Here is a 21,279-nt window from a genome sequence, read left to right as displayed (position 1 = left end):
GGGGTCAGTCACACCCCTTGAGGCGCCTCATGCACTTCCTGGGGAAGATGGAGGCAGTGCCGTTCGCGCAATTCCATCTGCGGCCACTCCAATGGGACATTCTCCGCAAATGGGACAGGAGGTCGACTTCCCTCGACAGGAACGTCTCTCTGTCCCTTGCAACCAAGACGTCTCTTGAGTGGTGGCTCCTTCCCAATTCTCTATCGCTAGGAAAATCCTTCCTACCCCCAACCTGGGCTGTGGTCACCACGGACGCGAGCCTGTCAGGGTGGGGAGCGGTTTTCCTCCACCACAGGGCTCAGGGAACCTGGACTCCGGTAGAGTCTTACCTTCAGATCAATGTTCTGGAGATAAGGGCAGTGTATCTAGCCCTATTGGCTTTCCATCGGTGGCTGGAGGGCAGACAGATCCGTATACAGTCGGACAACGCCACTGCCGTCGCATACATCAACCACCAGGGCGGCACTCGCAGTCGTCAGGCCTTCCAGGAAGTCAGGCGGATTCTGCAGTGGGTGGAAGCCACAGCCTCCACGATCTCCGCAGTTTACATCCCGGGCGTAGAAAACTGGGAAGCAGATTTTCTCAGTCGTCAGGGAATGGACGCGGGGGAATGGTCTCTTCACCCAGACGTGTTTCGAGAGATCTGTCGCCGCTGGGGAACGCCGGACGTCGATCTCATGGCGTCACGACACAACAACAAAGTCCCGGCATTCATGGCCCGTTCCCAAGATCACAGAGCTTTGGCGGCGGACGAATTAGTTCAGGATTGGTCGCAGTTTCGACTGCCTTATGTATTTCCTCCTCTGGCGATGCTGCCCAGAGTGTTACGCAAGATCAGGTCCGACTGTCGTCGCGCCATTCTCGTCGCTCCAGATTGGCCGAGGCGATCGTGGTACCCGGATCTGTGGCATCTCACGGTGGGTCAACCGTGGGCGCTTCCAGACCGCCCAGACTTGCTGTCATAAGGGCCGTTTTTCCATCTGAATTCTGTGGCCCTCAACCTGACTGTGTAGCCATTGAGTCCTGGCTCCTAGCGTCTTCAGGATTATCTCAGGATGTCATTGCCACTATGAGACAGGCCAGGAAACCAACGTCCGCCAAGATCTATTACAGATCTTGGCGGATCTTCTTATCCTGGTGCTCTGATAATGGGTTTACTCCCTGGCCGTTTGCCTTACCCACTTTTCTTTCATTCCTTCAATCCGGAATGGACAAGGGTTTGTCACTCGGCTCTCTCAAGGGACAAGTATCGGCGCTCTCCGTATTTTTTCAAAAGTGCCTGGCCAGGCTTCCGCAGGTCCGCACGTTCCTGCAGGGAGTTTGCCACATAGTCCCACCTAACAAGCGTCCGCTGGAACCCTGGGACCTTAACAGGGTGCTAACGGCTCTTCAGAAACCACCTTTCGAGCCACTGCGGGATGTTTCTTTATCACGTCTTTCGCAGAAGGTGGCATTTCTAGTGGCAGTTACATCACTCCGAAGAGTGTCGGAGCTTGCAGCGCTGTCATGCAAAGCCCCCTTCCTGGTGTTTCACCAGGATAAGGTGGTTCTGCGTCCTGTCCCGGAATTTCTCCCTAAGGTGGTATCCCCTTTTCATCTCAATCAGGATATCTCCTTACCTTCATTTTGCCCTAATCCAATTCACCAATGTGAAAAGGATTTGCACTCATTAGATCTAGTGAGGGCACTCCGGTTCTACGTGTCTCGCACGGCGCCCCTGCGCCGTTCAGATGCGCTCTTTGTCCTTGTCGCTGGCCAGCGTAAGGGTTCGCAGGCTTCCAAGTCAACCTTGGCTCGGTGGATCAAGGAACCGATTCTTGAAGCCTACCGTTCTTCTGGGCTTCCGATTCCTTCAGGGCTGAAAGCCCATTCTGCCAGAGCCATGGGTGCGTCCTGGGCATTGCGGCACCGGGCTACGGCTCAGCAGGTGTGTCAGGCAGCTACCTGGTCTAGTCTGCACACTTTCACGAAACACTATCAGGTGCATACCTATGCTTCGGCAGACGCCAGTCTAGGCAGGCGAGTCCTCCAGGCGGCGGTTGCCCACCTGTAAGAGGGGGCCGTTTCGGCTCTTTTTATCGAGGTATTCTTTTACCCACCCAGGGACTGCTTTTGGACGTCCCAATTGTCTGGGTCTCCCAATGGAGCGACAAAGAAGGGAATTTTGTTTACTTACCGTAAATTCCTTTTCTTCTAGCTCCTATTGGGAGACGCAGCACCCGCCCCTGTGCCCTTCGGGCTGGTTGTTCTTTTGTGTACACATGTTGTTCATGTTGAATTGTTCTTTTGGTTCATGGTTCAGTTCTCCGAACATCCTTCGGATTGAATTTACCTTAGACCAATTTATAAGTTTCCTCCTTCCTGCTTTTGCACCAAAACTGAGGAGCCCGTGATGCACGGGAGGGTGTATAGGCAGAGGGGAGGGGTTACACTTTTAAAGTGTAATACTTTGTGTGGCCTCCGGAGGCAGAAGCTATACACCCAATTGTCTGGGTCTCCCAATAGGAGCTAGAAGAAAAGGAATTTACGGTAAGTAAACAAAATTCCCTTCATTCTTACCACCGGGATCTGTTCCACCGCTGTCTTGTTGGTCTCCCAAGGTCTGGAAGTGAAGACCTCCTGATCCACCTGTTGGTGACCTCTTTGGTCAGGTCACTAGTGGTCATGTCATCACCACTTCCAATATGGTGGACCTCATCAGAGCGGCAGCATGTAACGGTGGGAACTATGGCTTTCTTCCCCTATGGATATGGAAACATGTATTGAGATGTAACTATACACAAATCATGATTGTTTAGTTTAGGTCAGGAAAACATCTTGGGATTACTAACAATGTGTCTCCATTATTTCACCGACTTATACGTAATTCTGTAAAACGCCTAATGAAGCATTGGCCCTGGCTTTGCCAGTCTGTCCATGAGCTTCAGGTTAGCAGAGACCTTAATCTCTCGCTGATGCCCAGCACTCGTGCACCGAGCCAGCTGAAGCTCGTGGACAGAACTCCCCAAGGCCATGCTCAGATTTCTGTATACTACAATGATATCTAGATGCAGCATATTGTGGATATTTCTTGGTCTTCTGCTCTGTCTTCTGTATGGACAATGCTAAAATGTCTTCTCTGCTTACCAAACTTTGCTTCATCTTCCTGCTGTGTCTCGGGCTCCAGGGTAAAGGAATTTGGGATTAGTCCTTCGGATATTCCCTTCTCTCAGGGTAGCGGAGGTCGCTCTGATCTCTCTCCTTCCTATGAGTATGACGACTTCTCTCCTACGCTCACCAGGTCTCTCCTTCAGATCTTGTCATGTGCACTCATTTATACTTGTGGCCTCAGCCGTTGGCACTGTCCTTTTTTATTTGTTGCTCACGTTTTCAGTTGACTATCGTGTTGCATGTTTTTCTAGATTTCATCATAAGTTGGTAGCACACATTTTACTTTTGATCATTTTATTTGTTTTGAGTTTATTTGTTGCCGTCAGCGTGTAGAGATCTCCTTGTTCCAGCATATAAATTGTTTAAGTTTCTGCCAATTTTTTTTTAATTGGCGCCCAACGTGGGGCCCGAACTTACAAGCTTCTGCCAATTTTTGAAAAGGCGAGGTGATTGCAGCGGATCCTACTTTCCCCTTCCTCAGTTCTGTATCTTAGCTAGCAAGGCAGCTATGGCGCCGAGTCTGGCAAATCAGGAGCTACTCTTTGCAGCTGCTCTTCTCTGTGGCCCTATATAAGGGGTCCATATTCAGGAATATTTGCCTTTATAGTGCTTATGGGTAGAAGTTGTTGGGACATTTCCTTAAAATGGAAACCTACTTTCAACAAACATTGCATAGATCACTAGTACAGTCAACTATTACACATTTTCTTATGTCTTCTCTTCGAAATCGCTGTCCTGCCCACCCATGTCGCCTCCTGGACTCGTTGCCAGTAAAACACAAGTCCAATCAGTATTGCTCAGAGAGAACTGACTGCCAGCTCCCTGAGGTGTCCTGAGCCCATTATGCTCCATAGAGCGGGCAGAAGGAGTGAGGAGTAGAGGGAGACACAGATGGTATGGAGCTTTCTAACAAGCTTTTTACCTCCCCCCATAGCTGGATTAATGTCCACCCTAATCATTACTGTTGTATATTGCCCTCCATGCTGCTTCTCTCTGTGGGCTAAGAAATTAAAAAAAAAAGAGTAATCTCTGTGTGTAGTGTATGGGAGCTGGCACAGCTGGTCTCCCACAGGCGCAGAGTGGAAAACTGGTGAATATACAGGGTACATGTCACAAAATGGTCAGATATAGTGTTCCTCATGTACACACAGGACAGTTCGTTCTGAAAGTTACTTGAAAGTCCGGTCACCTTTTAAAGGGAATCTGTCAGCAGATTTTTGCTACCCTATCTGAGAGCAGTATATTGTAGGGAAAGAGACTCAATACAATGATGTATCACTTAGATTACTGGGTGCAGCTGTTCTGATATAATCATAGGCTTTAGATTTAGCAGAGCTGAGTGCTCCCCCCGCGCACGCCAGGTTCTCAATAGAGATTGTACTTAGTGGGGTGTCAATCACGGCAGGGGACGTCTTGGACAACATTGCAGGAGCCACCTAATACCAGCAATGATAATCACCAAGTGATTAAACCTTCAGTTTAAGTAAACCGCACAGAGTCTGATAAGAGAAGCTCAGTTGTTTTTTGTTTTATAACCCCTACAGCATGCTGTTCTCAGATTACATAGCAAAAACCTGCTGACAGATCCCTTTTAATGGATTGCCCAAAAAAGTACCAAAGAAGGCGCACTCCTGTAATTAAATGAATGTGAGTTATACACCGCTCTCCATTACTAGCATTCATTGCAGTGGCCATTGTCCATGTCTGACCTGTGTCGCTAACAAGTAATGAGTGAAATCTTGTAAAATTGCAGTGAAAAACTGAAACTTGCAGATGAATAAGCTGTGAAACACTTTTATATAAGCAAAACCCTTCAAGTATGTCTGAAAACTCCAAGCCCCCCTATCCCAACACTAAAAGGAATAGGATCTTTGAGAAGAGCCTGTATAATTCCTGTATAATTCCCCCGTCCCCATTAGTACTATATCATTCATGGCAGATGATGAGCGTGCTGCTGCTGCACAGGACACAGCTCTGTAACAAGGAGATCTTTCGGCTGACGTTATACATTCAAGGTCGTTCTTTTTAGTGGTTGCTTATTCTATTTTTTTTTTTTTTCTTGAACATCTGGCAAGTAAGAAAAACCATCTGAGCCTCAGGCTAACGATCTGCTCCTCGTTACAGAGTGAAGGAACTGACTGTGGACCCGAGCGCTGCAGGAGACCTCCGCCCCATGTTACATCATGCCCAGAATCAGCTGGATGACCTGGAGTCGCACTGGGGAGTGGGCAGTTCTCCCCAGAGAGATGACCTCAAGCTGTTATGTGAACAAAATGTAAGTGGATATGCAGGCGACTCTGTTATGTCACCACTGAGTCATGTACATTGTGTACCCTGCCTCCTATAACTTGCGTCATACAGTGGGACATCAGAGTTGTTTCATATACAATACCCAAAAAATGCCCTGAGCCGTAAATACAACACACTGCTGGAATGAGGAGGGACACATACTGTATCTACAGACTTGGCGGATGCACATTTTAAGGGGATTGTTTGTATAGTTGAGCAATGCTGTGCTGCAGTGTTCCAGCAGTTCTATGGTCTCTGGCAGCAGGACCAGGGCAGACCTCACTTCTGCGCCGGCATCCTCGGGGCCTCTTATATGTGCTAGACCCCACGAATCATGTCATACAACCTTGGCCTTAAAGGGAACCTGTCCCCAGGATTTTCCCTTATAACCTGTGACCATTACCAGTGAGCTCCTATATACAGCATTCTAGAATACTGTATATAAGAGCCCAGGCCACTCTGTATAATGTAGAAAAACATTATTATACTCACCCAAGGAGTGGTCTGGTCCAATGGGCGTTTGGTCTGGCGCCTCCTCTCTTCCTTCCAGCTCTGTGTGGATGATGCGTCATAGGTCATTCACGCAGTGTCCGCCATTGCGCTCCTGAGCATGCCCACTTTTGTCTGTCCTGCTGAGGGCAAAGTACTGTAATGCACAGGTGCAAGCAAAGGACCGCCCACACATGCGCACTACAGTACTTTGCTCTACCCTCAGCCTGGCATATCAAAGTGCGCATGCGCAGGAGAGCAATGCAGACCTCTCTGTGATTGACGCAGGAGGCGTCATTAACACAGAGCTGAGGAGGAGGATGGCGACTGCACAGGGTGAGGAGGTGCCGGACCGAGAGCAGCGACACTCATCAGACCAGACCGTTCACAGGTGACTATAATAAAGGTCTTTTCTTCGGCGCTCCATTGGGAGACCCAGACGATTGGGTGTATAGCACTGCCCTCCGGAGGCCACACAAAGCATTACACTAAAAAGTGTAAGGCCCCTCCCCTTCTGGCTATACACCCCCAGTGGGATCACTGGCTCACCAGTTTTCTGCTTTGTGCGAAGGAGGTCAGACATCCACGCATAGCTCCACTGTTTAGTCAGCAGTAGCTGCTGACTATATCGGATGGAAGAAAAGAGGGCCCATACTAGGGCCCCCAGCATGCTCCCTTCTCACCCCACTTGCGGTTTGTAAGGTTGAGGTACCCATTGCGGGTACGGAGGCTGGAGCCCACATGCTGTTTTCCTTCCCCATCCCCCGAAGGGGCTCTGAGGAAGTGGGATCTTACAGGTCTCCAGGCACTGAGACCGGGCTCCATCCACAGACCCAGAGAACCTGCTGGATATGGAGCTGAGTATCGTCAGGGACAGGGGACGCCGGTTTCCCTGCTACATTAAGGTACTGTGTCCCCGTACACATCGCGCACACGCACACCAGCATTGCTGGGAGTGCTAGTGCGCCGGGGACAACAGCGCGGAGCGCTCGTGCTATTATTCACGGCAGCTTCGCTGTGTGAATTTATGTATTGGGAACTGCCGCGCCGGGCCGCTGCTGGGTGTTTTTACACTGTGGCGCGGCTGGGACTTGTGGTGCGCCGGGGACTCCGCGCTGGCCGTGCACATAGGACGGCCACGCTTGTTACTCGAGTCCCCGGCTTTGCGGCCTAGTTTCCGTTTCGTTCCCGCCCCCAGCCCTGCCAGTCAGGGGAGAGGCGGGACGCTGTACAGAAAGTCAGCGCCGAGGGCTGGAGTCTGCTTTGCATTCTCCAGCCCCCTTCACTGGACACAGTGGGACGCCGGTTTCCCGCTCTTGCCTTGGGCACGCCCACGGCCCGCCCCTCGTCACACGAGCTGGAGAAGGACGCCGGCAGCCATTCCTGCAGTCCGAGCTGGAGAACGGAGTCAAGCTCTGGGCAACCAGCCACAGGACTCTGGCGACCACACACCCGCCTATAGGCGGGCGGTAAGCAGCACCTGAAGTGCTGACCCCACTAAATACCGCTGTGTCCATTTGTATTTTAGCTTACACTGCACTGTAGGTCGCTATTTTTGGCTATATGCCCTCTTAGATGGCGAGACAACAGCAGCAAAAAGCAGGGGTGCTAAGGCACAGGCTTTCTATGCTGCTTGTATTGCATGTGCTGAAGTGTTCATTTGTACTTATGCTTGTATGCTATACATTGCACTGTACGGTCGCTATTCTTGGCTTTATTCTCCTAGAATGGCTAGACTACAGCAGCAAAAAAGCAAGGGTGCTAAGGCACAGGCTTTCTATGCTGCTTGTATTGCATGTGCTGAAGTGTTCATTTGTACTTATGCTTGTATGCTATACATTGCACTGTACGGTCGCTATTCTTGGCTATATTCTCCTAGAATGGCTAGACTACAGCAGCAAAAAAGCAAAGGTGCTAAGGCACAGTTTTTCTAGGCTGCTTGTATTGCATGTGCTGCAGTGTTCATTTGTACTTATGCTTGTATGCTATACATTGCACTGTACGGTCGCTACTCTTGGAGATATTCTCCTGGATGGCTAGTCTACAGCAGCAAAAAAGCAAGGGTGCCAAGGCACAGGCTTTCTAAGCTGCTCATATTGCATGTGCTGAAGGGACTACAGCAGCAAAAAAGCAACACAGGCTTTCTATGCTGTTTTTACTGCATATGATACTGTCCCCATTGTGTGCAATGCTCCTCTGTAGCACTTGGTCAGCCGGGGTCTCTACTAGAGGTGGCCAAAGGAACCACCTGTGAATCCTGTCCATGGACAGGGACGGTGTTGCAGTTTCGGCTTGTGACTTGCAGTCCAACACGGACGACGGTCCCAGACAGCCTAAGCGAGCTCGCTGGGGGCGGCACTCGGCCTCCTCACTAGTCAGGGTCACAGCAGAGGACTCTCTGTATGATGAGGCAGACGTGGCTGATCAGGACTTTGATCCTGACACCGCTCTCAATCCGGATACACCGGATGGTGACGCCATGCGGAATGATCTTATAGCGTCCAGCAATGGCATGTTGGATATCTCTCCCCCAGCACCTTCAGTGGAGGAGTCAGCTTCCCAGCAGGAGAAATCCCATTTCAGTATCTCAAGCGTACATTGAGTACTTTTCTGGCCACGCTGACTTCAGAGAAGCAGTTCAGGATCACCACGCTTACCAGATAAGCGTTTCTCCAAATGTATTAAGGATACATGTTATCCCTTTCCCCCTGACGTGGTCAGGCGCTGGACCCAGGGTCCAAAGGTGGATCCCCCAATCTCCAGGCTGGCGGCTAGATCCATAGTTGCAGTGGAGATGGGACTTCACTTAAAGATGCCATTGACAGACAGATGGACCTCTGGTTGAAATCTGTCTATGAAGCTATCGGCGTGTCGGTTGCTCCGGCATTCGCAGCCGTATGGGCACTCTAAGCTATGTCAGCTGGTCTTGCGCAGCTGGTCTTGTGCACAGGTACATCTGTGCCGCAGGTAGTGTCCTTATCCTCGCAATGTCTGCATTGCGAATTACCCTATTAATGCTGTCCGAGAGAGACAGTCGAGGTTTCGGTCCTTCCCAGGCTCGGGCAGGTCCAAATTGTCCTAGTCCAAAAGGGCTCAAAAGGCTCAGAGGGGCTCAGATTCCAGGCGGGCTCAATCACGCCCAAGGAAGGCAGCCAGAGGAACCGCTTCCAAGGCGGTCTTCTCATGACTTTAAGCTCTCTCTCTCCGCATCCGCGGTTGGTGGCAGACTCTCCCGCTTTGGCGACATTTAGCTGCCACAGGTCACAGACCGGTGGGTGAGAGACATCGTGTCTCACGTGTACAGGATAGAGTTCTGTTCTCGGCCTCCGTCTCGATTCTTCAGAACTTCCCCACCTACCCACCGAGCCGATGCTCTTCTGCAGGCAGAATGAGTGGTAATTCCTGTTCCTCTTCAGGAACAAGACACAGTTTTTCCTCCATTCTGATTGTGGGGGACCTAAAACTGCTCAACAAGCACGTGAAGGCCAGGCGGTTCCGGAGGGCATCCCTCCGCTCCGTCATTGCCTCAATGTCTCAAGGAGATTTCCTAGCATCAATAGACATCAGGATGCTTATCTCCACGTGCCGATCGCTCCAGAGCACCAACGTTTGCTACGTTTCGTTATTCAAGACGAGCATCTTCAGTTCGTAACCCTGCCCTTCGGTCTGGCGACAGCCCTACGGAGTTTGAACATGTTCAGGGCAGCAGTGGGAGCAGTCCTGCACTCTCAGGGTCACTCGGTGATCCTTCCTTGGACGGTCGACTTGTCAAGGCATCCTCTCTAGAGGCATGCCAACACAGCCTGAGCGTAGCGCTGGAGACTCTCCAGAGTTTCGGGTGGATCATCAACTTCTCAAGGTTAAATCTGACACCGACCCAATCGCTGACATATCTGGGCACGGAGTGTCACGCTCCCTCAGCGATAGCGAAGCTTCCGCTGGACAAACAGCGTTCACTACAGACGGGGGTGCAGTCTCTCCTTCACAGCCAGTCACACTCCTTAACACGCCTCATGCAGAGGCAGTCAATTTCGCGCAGTTTCATCTGCGTCCACTCCAATGTGGCATTCTTTGCCAATGGGATGGGAAGTCGACGTCCCTAGAAGAAACGTCCCCCTTCTCAGACGGTCAAGGACTCTCCTCAGAGGAGTCCATCCTTCAAATCAATGTGCTGGAAATCTGGGCAGTGTATCTTGCCCTGCAAGCCTTCCAGCCGTGGCTGGAAAGCACACACATCCGAATTCAGTCGGACAACTCCACAGCGGTGGCATACATCTACCACCAAGGAGGGACACGCAGTCGGCAAGCCTTCCAGGAAATCAGGCAGATTCTGATGTGGGTGGAGGACAGAGCATCCACCATATCAGCAGTTCACATCCCGGGCGTAGAAAACTGGGAAGCAGACTTCCTCAGTCGCCAGGGCATGGCCGCAGGGGAATGGTCCCTTCACCCGGACGTGTTTTCAGGAAATCTGCAGCCGCTGGGGGGTGCCGGACGTCGACCTAATGGCGTCTCGGCACGACAACAAGGTCCCGACCTTCATAGCGCGGTCTCGCGATCAAAGAGCTCTGGCGGCAGACGCCTTAGTGCAAGATTGGTCGCAGTTCCGGGCTCCCTTATGTGTTTCCACCTCTGGCACTCTGGCCCAGAGTGTTACGCAAGATCAGATCCGATTGCGGCCGCGTCATACTCGTCGCCCCAGACTGGCCGAGGAGGTCGTGGTACCCGGATCTGTGGCATCTCACGGTCGGCCAACCGTGGGCACTACCAGACCGTCCAGACTTACTGTCCCAAGGGCCATTTTTCCATCGGAATTCTGCGGCCCTGAACCTGACTGTGTGGCCATTGAGTCCTGGATCCTAGCGTCTTCAGGATTACCCCAAGGGGTCGTGGCCACCATGAGGCAGGCTAGGAAGTCCACTTCTGCTAAGATCTACCACAGAACGTGGAAGATTTTCTTATCCTGGTGCTCTGCACAAGGAGTATCCCCCTGGCCATTCGCGTTACCTGTCTTTCTTTCCTTCCTGCAATCTGGGTTGGAAAAGGGCTTGTCGCTCGGCTCCCTTAAAGGGCAAGTCTCGGCACTATCCGTGTTTTTTCAGAAGCGTCTAGCGCGACTTTCTCAGGTGCGCACGTTCCTGCAGGGGGTGTGTCATATCGTACCTCCGTACAGGAGGCCGTTAGATCCGTGGGATCTAAACAAGGTCCTTGTTGCTCTCCAGAAGCCGCCTTTCGAGCCCCTGAGGGATGTGTCACTTTCTCGACTCTCACAGAAAGGGGCCTTTCTGGTAGCGGTCACGTCTCTTCGGAGAGTGTCTGAACTAGCAGCGCTGTCATGCAAAGCTCCTTTCCTGGTGTTCCACCAGGACAAGGTAGTGCTGCGTCCCATTCAGGAGTTTCTCCCTAAGGTGGTGTCCTCTTTTCACCTTAATCAGGATATCTCCTTGCCTTCCTTTTATCCGCATGCAGTGCATCGGTATGAAAAGGATCTACATTTGTTGGATCTGGTGAGAGCACTCAGAATCTACATTTCCCGCACGGCGCCCCTGCGCCGCTCGGATGCACTCTTTGTCCTTGTCGCTGGTAAGCGCAAAGGGTCGCAGGCTTCCAAAGCCACCCTGGCTCGATGGATCAAAGAACCGATTCTTGAAGCCTACCGTTCTGCTGGGCTTCCGGTTCCATCAGGGCTGAAGGCCCATTCTACCAGAGCCGTGGGTGCGTCCTGGGCATTACGACACCAGGCTACGGCTCAACAGGTGTGCCAGGCAGCTACCTGGTCGAGTCTGCACACTTTCACCAAACATTATCAGGTGCATACCTATGCTTCGGCGGACGCCAGCCTAGGTAGAAGAGTCCTGCAGGCGGCAGTTGCCTCCCCGTAGGGGAGGGCTGTCTTTGCAGCTCTAACATGAGGTATTTCTTTACCCACCCAGGGACAGCTTTTGGACGTCCCAATCGTCTGGGTCTCCCAATGGAGCGCCGAAGAAGGGAATTTTGTTACTTACCGTAAATTCCTTTTCTTCTAGCTCCTATTGGGAGACCCAGCACCCGCCCTGTTGTCCTTCGGGATTTTTGGTGGTTTTTCGGGTACACATGTTGTTCATGTTGAATGGTTTTCAGTTCTCCGATGTTACTTTGGAGTGAATTTGTTTAAACCAGTTATTGGCTTTCCTCCTTCTTGCTTTTGCACTAAAACTGGTGAGCCAGTGATCCCACTGGGGGTGTATAGCCAGAAGGGGAGGGGCCTTACACTTTTTAGTGTAATGCTTTGTGTGGCCTCCGGAGGGCAGTGCTATACACCCAATCGTCTGGGTCTCCCAATAGGAGCTAGAAGAAAAGGAATTTACGGTAAGTAACAAAATTCCCTTCTTCGTTATCGTTCCTATGGGAGACCCAGACCATGGGTGTATAGCTACTGCCTCCGGAGGACACACAAAGTACTACACTCAAAACGTGTAGCTCCTCCCTCCTAGCATATACACCCCCTGCTAGCCAGTCCTAGCCAGTTCAATGCTTTGTGTTTCAGGAGGTCACACACACATGCATTCTCTGATTTTGATTTTTGATTTTTCCTTTTGGATCAAAGATTTGGAAGAAAAGCGGGTCCAGCTGGACTCCCGGCATGTCCCTTCTCACCCCACTGTGTCGGCGGTGCTGTTAAGGTTGATTTTCCAAGGCTGGAGCCTTCTCATGCCGCGCTCCTTCACCATCCCCTGGGGCTCTGGCTTGAAGTGGGAGCCAACACGGTTCTCTCTGCTTTGCAGGAGACCGGTCTCCATCCGCAGCCCTTTTTCAGGATCCTGCTGGACGGAGCGCTCACCTCCCAGGGACCTGGCAACCTGCGTCTCACAAGCTAAGTATATGAGACGTTATTACCACAGAAAGTGGTCTTTCCAGGGGTCCTTTATACTTTATTTATTGGGGAGAGTGTGTTTTATGTTTGTGTTAACATTTCCGGCCGGTTCTCCAGTTTTCACTGGAGAACCGCGCCGATGGTGCCTGCACGCCGGCCGCATGTTTAAATCTAGGCCCCGGCTTCGCCTGAGGCCTAGTTTCGGTTTCCACTGCCTCTGCATGTCAGTCATGCAGAGGGACAGTGTGGCTCCGCCCAGCGGCTGTGCAGCACAGGGAAGGGACACTCCTCACTGAGGAAGGATTCCCTCCCCTGGCAACCTCATTTGCCGCTCTCAGAGTAGGCCCCGCCCCCTCTCGCTCCGGTCGCCATTTTCTCAGCGTTCTCTGTGCCTGCATAGGCACAGAGATTCCACATTGTGACAAGTGGGGGCCTGGGCTGAGGGACTGGAGAGCACAGAAATGTTTAAACGATCTGGCAGCCACATCCTCCGGTTTGTGCAGCTGCTTATTTTATCTGTTTATATATGCTGGGGGCCATTCTAGGACAGAGCCCCCACCTCTGCAGCATGTCTCACATCAGAGCAAGGCTGCAAGGCTGTTTTTATTATGCACTGCATGTAGTCTCGTACGGCTGTACCGAGCTCATAAACACAGTGGCCCCTCAGCCTGGAGGCTCATCAGTGGTCCCTCCAGCTGCTCCGGCTTCGGTGGCTGACCCCTGGTTTGGCTAGAATCCGCTATTTCCAGGGGTCGGCTGTCCCGGAATCTGCTGAGCATGCAGCCCCCTTCTCAGGGCGTTTTCTGCTACAGCTCGCTCAGCTAAGCTCACAGAGGACTCTCCTTCTGGTCTCAGACCCCGTCCTCCTGACATGGAGACGCAGGGTCCCCTGTCCTCCCCGTCCCGCAGCTCTGATTACGAGCTGACTCACTGGACGAGGAGGATGTCTCTACCAGGGGCTCGGACGCTACTTCATGTACCACTGATCTGTTCGTAGGTGACGCAGATGCTAATGATTGGATTGCGTCCATTATGCTTGTACTGGACCTCCATCCGCCTGTATCAGGGGATTATTCCCCGCTGGCAGAAGGGCATCAGTATACCTTAAACAGGACAAGGAGTGTGTTCCTTAACCACTCCAGTTTTCAGCCCACTGTGTCCAAGCCCACAGCCTGTCCTGTCAGACCCCAAAGCGGGGTTCTGATGACTGTTTCCCCCTCCCATCAGAGGTGGTCAAGGAGTGAGCTCATTCGCCAAGGGTGGTCCCTCCGGTGTCTAGACTTTCAGCCCGGATAGTTGTATCAGTGGCTGACGGCACCTCTATAAGGATCCCACGGTACATTAATTTTGTACTGGACCTCACTCCGCCGGAGTTACCTTGCCTAGGAGAACACAATGTGTGTTCCTTAACCACTCCAGTTTTCAGGCCACTGTGATCAAGCCCAGGGTCCGCTCAGAATCACGCTTCATGGGAAGCGACTGTCAGAGGACTGTTTTTTCCCTTTCCACCACTGGTGGTCAAGAAGTGGGCTCATTCACCACAGGTGGCTCAGCCCGGACCGTTATGTCAGTGGCTGATGGCTCCTCACTTAAGGTTTTGCGGTCCGCCAGGTTGTCCTTCTGGCCAAATCTGTATGGGGGCGGCAGGAGCTTCGTTCTCCTCAGCTTTACAGCAGTGCGCTTTTTTTGTAGCCTTTTCTACTTCTCTAGAGGAGATGCATTCCCTCACAGGGACTCTATGCCCGAAATGGTTGCCTGAACTTCCAGACTTCAGTCTTTTCATCCTATGCCATGTCTGCCATGCTGGACACCGCACTGCGGTGGCCTCGGCTTCTTTCCTCGCTATCCGCAGGCTCCTGTGGCTTCGGAAATGGAAGGCAGATGCTTCTATAGAAGTTCCTTGCTGGGCTCCCTTTTGTTGGGACCAGTCTCTTCGGAACCAACTGGATGAAATTAAGGAAGCTCTTGGCGGGAAGAGTTCTTCCATGCCACAAACCTAAACCAGGGAACCTGTCCAGGGCAGGAATCAGTTGGGGTTTCGTTTGTTTCGTTCCTCCATCTGATCGTTCTCTAAGCCCTCAGCCTCGTCCACTAGCTCGGCCAAGGTTCATAGACCCGAATGGCGCTCGAAGCTGCGTCTTCAGAATACCGCAGGAGATGCTGCCACTGAGTCAGCTTCCTCCGAGCTATCTAGCCACGCCAACAACGTCCTTGGTCGGTGGCAGGCTCTCCCACTTGGCGACGTATGGTTTTAACACGTCTCCGTTCAGTGGGTGCGGGATTATATCTCCCATGCCTACAGGATGGAATTCTATCCACCCGCCAAACAGATTTTTTCTGTCAACTCCCCCCGGCTCCAAGGCCGCCGCCTTCTCACAGGCCGTGGCTTTCTTGCAGGCCAATGGAGTAACTGTACCAGTTCCCGACTGGGAACGGTTCTGAGATTTCTGCTTAAATCTATTCCTAGTCCCCGAAGAGGGCGGTGCCTTCCAACCTGGATCTTTAGCTTTTCAAGCATGGTCAGGTGTGGCGTTTTCACATGGAGTCTCGGTCTTGTTCCGTGTGTTTTTCACCGGATCAATCAATAACCGAAGGAGATTCCCTAGCAGCCATCAGCATCAGAGATGCCTATCTGCAGGTGCCAATCGCAGTTTCACACCAGCGTTGGCTATGTTTTGCAATCGGAGTGGTCCAATTCGTGGCTCTTCCCTTGGGGTTAGCCACGGCCCCTCGAGTATTCTCATTGGGGCAGCTGTGATTAGGGTCCTGCACCTCTAGGGATTGGCAGTGATCTTTTGCCCTGGACGGTCTTCTTGTCGGGGCTTCATCCAGTGCAGACTCTTAGCAGAGTGCTTCGCTCACTCTCGCCACTCTAACCAATTCGGGTGGCTTGTCATTCTGTCCAAGTCCACTCTGACTTCGAACCAGAGACGCAATTCGAGACTCTGTCGGCACTTGTGAAGCTGCCCTTAGTCGAACAGTAGTCCCTCCGCTGGCGGTCGACGTCGTTCTATCAGGCACCGAATACAGGTGCTGGTCAGATGGTGGCGTCAATGGAAGCGATTCCTTGCCCAGTTTCTCCTGCGTCCTCTGAGACTGGATATTTCCGCTGTACAAGCGAACTTCCTCCTTCCACGGGGTGGTGGCTTCGCCACTGACCAGGGGCTCGTTTCAGTGGTGGCTTCGGCCACTCTGTCTCAGGGACGCTCCTTCCTGGCCCCGTCCCGGGTGATCCTCACCAGGATGCTAGTCTACCCGCCTTGGGAGCAGTATATCTCCACCGTGGAGCGCAGGGCGCTTGGACTCTGTCCGAATCAGCCCTCTGGATCAATGTGCTGGAAATCAGAGCTGTATTTCTAGCTCTCTAAGCCTTTCACCATCTGTTGGCGGCTAGGCACATTCGAGTCCAGTCGGACAACGTGACAGCGTTTTCCTACATCAACTTCCAGGGCGGGACACTCAGCCGCCTGGCAATGTTGGCGGCTCAACGCATTCTTCAGTGGACGAGGGACTTTTAGTCCACCGTATCCGCAGCCCACATCCTAGACGTGAAAACTGCGAGGCAGACTATTTCAGCTGTCCAACCGTGGTCCACGATCCTCAGGTTTTGCGGCAGACGCACTGGTTCATGTTTGGTCCCAGCTTCGTCTCTTTTACGTGTTTTACCCTCTAGCTCTTGTCCAGAGTCCTGCGCAAGATCAGTAAAGAGGTCCGTCGGGTCATTCTCATACTCCAGACTGACCCAGGCAGGCTTGGTACCCTGACCTGCTCCATCTGTCCGTTGTGTTGCCATGGCATCTTCCGGACCGTCCAGACCTTCTCTCAAAAGGTCCGTTTTGTCCGCCAGAATTCTGGACTCTCAGATTGACGGCGTGGCTCTTGAGTCCTGGATCTTGACGACTTCTGGTATCCCTCCTGAAGTCATCTCCACTATGACTCGAGCTCCAAAGTGTCCTTTGGCCTTTTTGGCCTTGCCGACCCTCCTGTCCCTTCCACAGTCCGGTCTACAGCTAGGATTATCCCTCATTAAGGGACAGGTCTCGGCTCTGTCAGTGTGTGCCAGCGGCGTAGCGTCCGGCTGGCTCCGGTGCGCTACTTCAAGGGCGCATCTCACATCATTCCGCCTTACCGGCGGCCTATGGAGCCCTGGGACCTTAATCCGGTCCTCACGGTTTCCGGAAACCCCCCTTTGAGCCTCTTAGGGAGGTTTCTTTGTTTTCATCTTTCACAGAAAGTAGTCTTTCTAGTGGCCATAATTTCCCGCCAGAGAGTTTTGGCTGCACTCTCTTCGGAGTCACCCCCTTTTTTGTTTTTTTCATCAAGACAAGGTGGTCTCTGTCCGACTCCGGACTTTCTCCCTAAGGGGGTTGCTGCTTCCACCTTATCCGGGGCATTTTTCCTGCCTTCCTTTTGTCCGTCTCCTGTTCATCGCTTTGAAAAAGCGTTGCATATCCTGGATCTGGTGCGGGCGCTCCGGATCTATGAGTCTCGCACCGCCGTTATTAGGCGGTGCACCTCTCTCTGGTGCTGACCACTAGTCAGCGTAGCGGTCTCTCGGCATCTAAGCCGACCCTGGTTCGTTGGCTTAGGTCGGCTATTTCCGATGCCTACAAGTGCCTTCCCCGCCGGGGATCAGGGCACACTTGATCAGAGCTGTCGGTGCCTTTTGGGCTTTCAGGCACCAGGCTACGGCTAAGCAGGTCTGTCAGACTGCCACTCGGATTAGTCTGCATACTTTTTCGAAGCACTACCCAAGGCATGCTCATGCTTTGGCAGACGCGGGCTTGGGCAGACGCATCTTTCAGGCGTCTGTCGCCCATTTGTGAAGTTAGGTTTCGCCTGCTTCTCAGTTGTCTGTTTATTCCCACCCATGGACTGCTTTAGAACGTCCCATGGTCTGGGTCTCCCATAGGAACGATAAAGAAAAAGAGAATTTTGTTACTTACCGTAAATTCTTTTTCTTATAGTTCCGTCATGGGAGACCCAGCACCCTCCCTATTGCCTGTTGGCAGGTTTCTTGTTCCGTGTGTCTTCACCGGCTGTTGTTGTTGTAGACAGAGGTTCCGGTTCTTCCGGGTTTTACTCTGTCTCTTCTTGTGGGTGGATGTCCTCCTTCAGCTTTTGCACTAAACTGGCTAGGACTGGCTAGCAGGGGGTGTATATGCTAGGAGGGAGGAGCTACACGTTTTGAGTGTAGTACTTTGTGTGTCCTCCGGAGGCAGTAGCTATACACCCATGGTCTGGGTCTCCCATGACGGAACTATAAGAAAAAGAATTTCTTTGTCGCTCCATTGGGAGACCCAGACAATTGGGTGTATAGGCTATGCCTCCGGAGGCCGCACAAAGTATTACACTTAAAAGTGTTAAGCCCTTCCCCTTCTGCCTATACACCCCCCGTGCTCCCACGGGCTCCTCAGTTTTTTGCTTTGTGCGAAGGAGGTCAGACACGCACGCACAGCTCCACAGATTGGTCAGCAGCAGCTGCTGACTATATCGGATGGAAGAAAAGTGGGCCCATATAGGGCCCCCAGCATGCTCCCTTCTCACCCCACTCTTGTCGGCGGTGTAGTTAAGGTTGAGGTATCCATTGCGGGTACGGAGGCTGGAGCCCACATGCTGCTTTCCTTCCCCATCCCCCTCAGGGCTCTGGTGAAGTGGGATCCTATCGGTCTCCAGGCACTGAGACCGTGCTTCATCCACAACTCCTGGGAGACTGCTGGATAGGAGCCGGGTATCGTTCAGGGACATGGCCCTGCTACTTGGAGGTACTCTGTGTCCCCGTGGGGACCGCGCACAGCAACACGCCAGCATTGCTGGGTGTGCTAGTGCACCGGGGACCGCGGCGCTGACCGGGTTAATATGTGCCATTACACACTCAGCGCTGCTGAGTGTGTTTATGCATAGGGACTGCCGCACTAACCGCCGCTGCCAGGGAAAGGCGCGGCTGGGACTTGTAGTGCGCCGGGGACTTTCGCGCCGGCCGCGCTTTTACGGCGGCCACGTTTATTACTAGAGTCCCCGGTTTTTTGCGGCCTAGTTTCCTTTCCTCCCGCCCACAGCCCTGACAGGCAGGGGAAGGGCGGGACGCTGCACAGAACGAGCAGCACTGAGGGCTGGAGCATGCTTTGCATACTCCACTCCCCTCACTGTGCACAGTGCAGGCACCAGCTCCCACTCTTTCTGAGCCACGCCCACGGCTCCCTCCTCTCCTCAGGACGCCGGCAGCCATTCCTGTCAGCTCCTTGGACGCTACAGAGGGGGACAAAGTCTGGGAGACTCGGGCAGGGACTCTGGTGGCCTCACAACCGCTTTAAGCGGGTGGTAAGCAGCACCTGTGGTGCTAGCCCCATTGTGCAGTAGTGTAACATTATATGTTTATGGTATACATATTTTACACTATATGGTGCACAGTTGATTTCTGGCTATATACCCTATTGTGTTACTCAGGGAAGATAATAGCATGGCGCCCACGAAAGGCAGGGGTGCCAAAACACAGGCTTATTATGCTGCCTGCGGCGCATGTATGACCCCGCTACCGGCAGGTTCCACTGACCCTCATTGTGAGCACTGTTCGGCCCCTGTGGCACTTACTCAGCTAGAGCCTCTGCTAAGGGGGGCCCAGGGGGAGCCACCTGCTGACACTGTTCAGGTGACGGGGACAGAGTTTGCAAAACTCTCTGAGACTATGGCTAAGATACTAGAAGCCTTGCAGTCCAGGCCGGTATCTCAGCACAGGGACTCTGTTGAATCTTTGTTCCCTGGCCCACCTCAGTTGGACCAACAATGTCCTCCTGGGGTGTCTCATGGATCCCAGGCTGAGGGTTCTGACACAGACCCCGGCCCCAGACCGACTAAGCGAGCTCGCTTGACAATTCCCTTGACATCCTCATATTGTTCAGGGTCTCAGCGGGGGGAATCTCTAGTTGATGATGCGGACACAGCTGATCAGGATTCTGATCCTGAGGCCGCTCTCAATCTTGATACTCCGGACGGGGACGCCATAGTGAACGACCTTATTGCGTCCATCAATCGTATGTTGGATATTTCTCCCTCAGCTCCTCCGGTGGAGGAGTCAGCTTCACAGCAGGAGAAATTCCGTTTCAGGTTTCCCAAGCGTACACCGAGTATGTTTCTGGACCACTCTGATTTCAGAGAGGCAGTCCAGAATCACCATGCTTGTCCAGATAAGCGTTTTTTCTAAGCGCCTTAAGGATACACGTTATCCCTTTCCCCCTGACGTGGTCAAAAGTTGGGCTCAGTGTCCCAAAGTGGATCCTCCAATCTCCAGACTGGCAGCTAGATCCATACTTGCAGTGGAAGACGGGGCTTCACTCAAAGATGCCACTGACAGGCAGATGGAGCTCTGGTTGAAATCCATCTATGAAGCTATCGGCGCTTCTTTTGCCCCAGCATTCGCAGCCGTATGGGCGCTGCAAGCTATCTCAGCAGGTCAAGCGCAAATCGACGCAGCCACACGCACGTCCGCGCCACAGGTGGCGTCCAAAACCACACAGACTTCGGCATTTGCGTCTTACGCTATTAATGCTGTTCTGGACTCTGCGAGCCGTACGGCGGTTGCAGCCGCCAATTCGGTGGTACTCCGCAGGGCCTTGTGGCTACGGGAATGGAAGGCAGATTCTGTTTCCAAAAAGCGCTTAACCAGTTTGCCAATTTCTGCCAACCGATTGTTTGGCGAGCGTTTGGATGAAATCATCAAACAATCCAAGGGAAAGGATACATCCTTACCCCAGCCCAAACCGAAAATACCCCAACAGAGGAGGGGGCAGTCGAGTTTTCGGTCCTTTCGGGGCGCAGGCAGGTCCCAATTTTCCTCGTCCACAAGGCCTCAGAAAGATCAAAGGAACTCTGATGCATGGCGGTCTAAGTCACGTCCTAAAAAGGCCACCGGAGGTGCCGCTACCAAAGCGGCTTCCTCATGACTTTCGGCCTCCCCACTCCGCATCTTCGGTCAGTGGCAGGCTCTCCCGCTTTTGCGACACCTGGCTGCCACGGGGTAAAAGACCGTTGGGTGAGAGACATTCTGTCTCACGGTTACAAGATAGAGTTCACCTCTCGTCCCCCGACTCGATTCTTCAGGTCATCCCCGCCTCCCGAGCGAGCCGAGGCTCTTCTGCAGGCGCTGGGCACTCTGAAGGCAGAAGGAGTGGTGGTCCCTGTTCCTATTCAGCAACAGGGTCACGGTTTTTACTCCAACTTGTTTGTGGTCCCAAAGAAGGACGGGTCTTTCCGTCCTGTCCTGGACCTGAAACTTCTCAACAAACACGTAAAGACCAGGCGGTTCCGGATGGAATCCCTCCGCTCCGTCATCGCCTCAATGTCCCAAGGAGATTTCCTTGCATCGATCGATATCAAGGATGCATATCTCCACGTACCGATTGCTCCAGAGCACCAGCGCTTCTTGCGCTTCGCCATAGAAAACGAACACCTGCAGTTCGTGCCACTGCCGTTCGGCCTGGCAACAGCTCCACGGGTTTTCA

The 21,279-nt window shown here is 52.7% G+C and overlaps 1 protein-coding gene across 4 annotated transcripts in view; it reads left to right on the top strand.

Annotated features, from left to right (window-relative positions):
* KIF2A (kinesin family member 2A) overlaps positions 1 to 21,279 on the top strand; it is a 186,389-nt gene that overhangs the window by 146,467 nt on the left and 18,643 nt on the right. For 2 of the 4 annotated variants that reach the window (XM_075326312.1, XM_075326303.1), the window contains exons 17-18: positions 3,167 to 3,280; positions 5,275 to 5,425. In XM_075326312.1, coding sequence (XP_075182427.1) covers positions 3,167 to 3,280; positions 5,275 to 5,425 — 265 coding nt within the window. The remainder of the gene's footprint in view (positions 1 to 3,166; positions 3,281 to 5,274; positions 5,426 to 21,279) is intronic. The other 2 variants (XM_075326328.1, XM_075326320.1) reach the window with 1 other exon arrangement.

This window comes from Anomaloglossus baeobatrachus, chromosome 1 (assembly GCF_048569485.1).
Source record: "Anomaloglossus baeobatrachus isolate aAnoBae1 chromosome 1, aAnoBae1.hap1, whole genome shotgun sequence".
In the NCBI taxonomy this organism is placed as follows: domain Eukaryota; kingdom Metazoa; phylum Chordata; class Amphibia; order Anura; family Aromobatidae; genus Anomaloglossus; species Anomaloglossus baeobatrachus.
This window is presented reverse-complemented; position numbering and strand designations above follow the sequence as displayed.